Source organism: Penaeus monodon, unplaced genomic scaffold, assembly GCF_015228065.2.
Source record: "Penaeus monodon isolate SGIC_2016 unplaced genomic scaffold, NSTDA_Pmon_1 PmonScaffold_18113, whole genome shotgun sequence".
In the NCBI taxonomy this organism is placed as follows: domain Eukaryota; kingdom Metazoa; phylum Arthropoda; class Malacostraca; order Decapoda; family Penaeidae; genus Penaeus; species Penaeus monodon.
The window spans coordinates 1-5,687 of NW_023647610.1; the positions used below are offsets into that span (position 1 = coordinate 1).

The 5,687-nt window shown below is 40.8% G+C and overlaps 1 protein-coding gene across 1 annotated transcript; it reads left to right on the plus strand.

Moving 5' to 3' along the window:
* Window positions 1-198: 198 nt before the first annotated feature.
* On the plus strand, window positions 199-3,954 carry LOC119569698 (eukaryotic translation elongation factor 2-like; the record flags this gene model as incomplete). The annotated part of the gene is given in 10 exon segments (XM_037917748.1): window positions 199-450; window positions 552-688; window positions 793-989; window positions 1,211-1,346; window positions 1,771-2,038; window positions 2,041-2,373; window positions 2,376-2,421; window positions 2,523-2,622; window positions 2,761-2,818; window positions 2,821-3,954. Coding segments are annotated over 10 exon segments (2,372 nt in total), but the record flags the coding sequence as incomplete, so codon positions are not given.
* Between the last annotated feature and the right edge of the window lie 1,733 nt (window positions 3,955-5,687).

Sequence of the window (5,687 nt, forward strand, 5' to 3'; positions counted from 1 at the left end):
GATCGAAAGCATGACAGGAGCTGATTGCAGGAGAAACTCGTTACGTACAAAAGATGACAGGAGGTGCATTACATAAGTTACGAGGATTCTTGCTCTTATATATTGCATTCAATTGAACTGGAAATGATGATTGTCTCGTTCGGATGATTGGCAGTTGGTCATGGAGATTAAACTTAAGACACCCTGATTCAACTTAAGATGTGCTTAAAAGCTCAAAAAATTTTGATTGTATACTAATCTTCGTATTTCCCAACAGTGCCATCTCTATGTACTTCAAGCTGAGTGACGAGAACCTCGCCCTCATTAACAGCCCTGACCAGAAGGAGGCTGGTGAATCTGGTTTCCTTGTCAACCTTATTGATTCCCCTGGTCACGTTGATTTCTCCTCTGAGGTAACAGCTGCCCTCCGTGTAACTGATGGTGCCCTCGTCGTGGTGGATTGCGTCTCTGGTGAGTGTGTAAACAGGTTCATGTAAATATCTTCATAATGTTGGCATATTAATTACTGCCATTTCTAAAGTTTCAACATCTAAGCAAAAGTAATGTTTCAGGTGTGTGTGTGCAGACCGAGACTGTACTGCGTCAGGCTATTGCTGAGCGTATCAAGCCAGTTCTGTTCATGAACAAGATGGACCGTGCTCTCCTTGAATTGCAGCTTGAGCAGGAGGAATTGTACCAGACATTCCAGGTTTGTCTCGTGTCCTGTCTCATGAATTTATTTTAAAGCTACTGAATCCTATAAATAAGAATGTTTTGGCAGTTCTATATTTAAAGGCAAATTTTATCTTCTAGCGTATTGTTGAGAACGTGAACGTCATCATTGCCACTTACAACGACGACACAGGCCCCATGGGTGAGATGCGTGTTGACCCCAGCAAGGGATCTGTTGGATTTGGTTCAGGACTCCACGGATGGGCCTTCTCCGTCAAGGAATTTGCCGACATCTACTCAAACATGTTCAAGGTTCCTGCTGCCAAGCTCATGAACAAGTAAGGAAGCCCTTGAGCATCTGTTTGATATGTTTTGGTCTCTCTGGTACTTAGTTGGGGGGAGGGGGGTCCTGTAAGTATTTTATGGATTGTCTGCTTGAAATTTACAATTGTTTTTGACTAAAGGTAATTACATTTTGAGCTATAACCACTAATCAAAGTTTCAGCAAGTCCATGTTTTATGAAGCCAAGACATTATGCATTATACTTCTAAATTTCAGGCTCTGGGGCGAGAACTTCTTCAACAAGAAGACAAAGAAGTGGTCCACGAACAAGAGCACTGATAATGAGCGTGCCTTCAATACATACATCTTGGACCCCATTTTCAAGCTCTTTGATGCTATCATGAACTTCAAGGTAACCACAACTTTTAATTACTTAAAATATTGGTTGAAAATAAGTTTTGAGTTTAAATCCCATACTAACCTTCCAACTTGCCTCGGGTCAGGATTAATTTCATTAAATATCAGTGACCGTCGGATACTTTTTTTTATAATTAAGAATACTTGATATTCTATAAGGATATACTTCAGTATTATCAGAAATCAAAGCTTGATATTTTTAGGGTGAGCAAATTTTGCCCAGCTGTTCAAGGTTATCTTGTTTCTTCAGTCTGATTAATCTTTTTCTAAGCTATATTAGATTTGAAAATAAGTGGAAATGAACCAGTAAAATTTAAAGAAATAGCTGGTTAATTAGATGCAGGAAAATATTATATATGTATTACAGAATATTAAGCCACCCTTTTTGAATGTGGATACTTACAGAACTTGTATTTCAGAAAGAGGAAACTGCCAAACTGTTGGAGACCCTTCAGATCAAGCTTCAAGTAGATGACAGGGAGAAAGAAGGAAAGGCCCTCCTCAAGGTTGTTATGCGAACTTGGCTACCTGCTGGAGACACGCTCTTCCACATGATCACCATTCACCTTCCATCCCCTGTGACTGCCCAGAAATACCGTGCTGAGATGCTGTACGAAGGTCCATCTGATGACCTTGCTTGCACTGGCATCAAGAACTGCGATTCTGATGCTCCTCTTATGATGTACGTGTCAAGATGGTACCAACATCTGACAAGGGTCGCTTCTATGCCTTCGGTCGTGTCTTTGCCGGCAAGGTTGGCAGTGGTCAGAAGGTCCGCATCATGGGTCCCAACTACGTCCCAGGAAAGAAGGAAGATCTCTTCGAGAAGGCCATCCAGAGAACCATTCTTATGATGGGTCGCTTTGTTGAAGCTATTGAGGATGTCCCTGCTGGTAACATTTGTGGTCTTGTTGGTGTTGACCAGTACCTTGTTAAGACTGGTACCATCACTACCAGCAAGGACTCCCACAACATGAAGGTGATGAAGTTCAGTGTGTCGCCTGTCGTGCGTGTGGCTGTTGAACCAAGAACCCATCTGACTTGCCCAAGCTTGTGGAAGGTCTCAAACGGTATGTATTATAGAGAACTGTCTTGAAATTTCTAAAGTGTAAAAGATTTCATAATTAAAAAAATATATATCCACATTTTAACAATCTTATTTACATTTCAGTCTTTCCAAGTCTGACCCTATGGTGCAATGTATCATTGAGGAATCTGGTGAGCACATCATTGCTGGAGCTGGTGAACTTCATCTTGAGATTTGTCTGAAGGTAAGCCACAAGTTTTTCAGTTGTTAACAGTGCAATTTTTTAATCATTTGCAAAATTTAATAACCTCCCATTCATAGATATTATGAAAGTTCAACAGTAAAATAATTAATTTAACAATGTAACTTTCCTCTTTTGTAGGATCTTGAAGAAGACCATGCTTGCATTCCTCTCAAGAAGACCGACCCAGTTGTATCCTACAGGAGACGGTTAGTGCTCCTTCAACTGAGCTTTGTCTATCCAAGTCCCCCAACAAGCACAACCGTCTGTACATGAGGGCCGTGCCTATGCCTGATGGACTTGCTGATGACATTGAGGCTGGTAAAGTAACTCCCCGTGATGACCCCAAGACCAGGAAGTCATACCTGTGTGAGCACTACGAGTTCGATGCCACTGATGCCATGAAGATCTGGACTTTCGGCCCTGAATCTACTGGAGGCAACATCTTGGTTGATGTAACAAAGGGAGTGCAGTACCTCAATGAAATCAAGGATTCTTGCGTAGCTGGCTTCCAGTGGGCAACCAAGGAAGGTGTCCTTTGCGACGAGAACATGCGTAGCGTCCGTTTCAACCTCCATGATGTAACCCTCCATGCTGATGCTATCCATCGTGGTGGCGGCCAGATCATTCCCACCACTCGACGTGTGCTGTACGCTAGTGTCCTCACAGCTGAGCCCCGTCTTCAGGAGCCAGTATACCTCTGCGAGATCCAGTGTCCTGAGGCTGCCGTCGGCGGTATCTATGGTGTACTCAACAGGCGTCGAGGTGTTGTGTTCGAGGAGAACCAGGTTGCTGGTACGCCTATGTTCGTTGTCAAAGCTCATCTTCCTGTCAACGAGTCCTTCGGCTTCACTGCAGATCTTCGCTCCAACACAGGTGGACAGGCCTTCCCACAGTGCGTGTTCGATCACTGGCAAGAGATGCCCGGCAATCCCATGGATACCACTGGCAGCAGCAAACCCTACACCATCGTTTGCGATACGAGGAAGAGGAAGGGCCTGAAAGAAGGCCTTCCCGATTTAGCCAACTACCTGGACAAGCTGTAATCACAATATTCACATACCATAGATATATAATCCTAAGGTTTTATTTACTATATATGTTACGGTGATTACAATAAAGTGGAAGGGAGTCGCAGCTGTTTACTCTTTTTGTTTCTAAGCCTGTGAAGTAGGGCATGATGGAAGTAAGAAATCAGTTAATGTTATAACATTATATTTTTCGGAGAATTATATTTTAGTTTGCGTTAAAACTATTTTGCTGAACTAAAAAGATGTAAGGATTATTTGCTGCACAGGGAAGGCTGTTACACATTAAATCGTAAGAAAAATGAAAGTCGGTGTTTGTCATTAATGAAAATCCTTCAAATTTTCAGAAAGTTCAATATTGTTTAAAGCTTAATGCTGAGGAAAACTTTTTGCTGGAGGACTTCTGCATCTTGGTAACTAAAGCAAACAATTAGGCTCTGCATAATTCTTCACTTAAGAATTAGAGTTAATTCTCTAGCAACATAGCTGCTTTTGATAACTAATTGCTCCTCGGTATGCTAGTTTTAACAAACGCAAAGATCTCCCAGGCTGTGAACATTGCCTGCAAGCTAAGATTACTTGTGAATCCAAGCAAGTTGTATTAAACTTTCAATCTACAAATACAAAGTTGCGGCCGTTGATTACTCCGTTAATAGATAACCGACAAATGTAGCACTACAGAAATTGGACTGGGTCTACTGAAAGCGGGACTGCGCTCCCCCTTGCTTGCTAAACTAAAGGCTCATTCAAAGAATTGTATATCTGTTCATTTATCTAATCTTCGAGGAAGTTGCATGGTTAGTCCATTGACTTTCGTACCTGTGTAAATACTTCAATAGTGACTGAGAATGAATGTAGACATGCCAAGTGAACCTCAATCTAAAACTAAACCATGTCAATTGAACGAAACTACTTCCATCAACGAGATAAATTATTGGCGAACCATTAAAAAAAAAAAAAAAAAAGCAAATCTAGAAATCTTCATAATGTAGGGTAATCTGAGGTCGACCCCCCCCTCCTAAATCCATTGCTCGATTGGGGGGGGGGGCGGGGGATGCCCTTAAGAGAAAGTGAAACCCAATGTAGGGATCTCCACTAACATGGACCTCAGATCTCTGCCTTCGCATCAACTAATTTTGCAGGTTTTCTTTTTGTCCCCTTATCCTAATCGTTAACTCATTCTTGCCGTTTTCGCCACAATACTTTATCATAACTCCCTTATAACAGCTTTTGGCTTGTATTGTACCCCATTAGACCCCCCCCACCTTTCTCTACCGTTTTTCTATACCATACTACCCTTTTCGTACTTTTCTACCAGTAGCTTCATCGTAATCATTACCTCGTTCCTAACTTTTTTCTTACTCAACCTAAGCGCCATAAGACTTGATGTTATAGATTTTCTTACCTGGGGGCTTTGCTCCCAAACCTCACGCTGTCGCTATATTTCGAATGCGACGCCAATGACCATAAATGTTGACGCGGCAAAATTTTTCAATAAATTAAATAAATATGAGGTCAGCAGAAATAAACTACTGGCCAATCTAACGAATGTACAAGTACACTCAATGTATACTGGGTAATTCGCCCTCCCCTTAAAAAAAAAAAAAAAAAAAAAGAGGCTCAAAGCAGGGATGATCGCCATTTAAAAAAAGTAAGCCACTAGGAACATGACACGACAGAAAGTAAATAAGTATTCGGTACTTTGCCCTTCTTAACGCTACTTTTCTGACATACTCGTCGATTACATCCACTCATTTGAATTCGCCATGACATGGAGGAAAAATAACATACTATGCAAAATAAACGTGTTTTGCAAAAAACAAGCAAACCGGTCTTGTCTACTTCTTTTCCGGACGGGATGAATAGTCCGATATTTTATAGAAATCATAGGTTATATAAAGCACACAGGAGTAAACTACTGCATTACTATTATTAAAATTGTTTTGAGAATCATCGTTCGATATATATATATATATATATATATATATATATATATATATATACATATATATATATATAATATATATATATATATACATA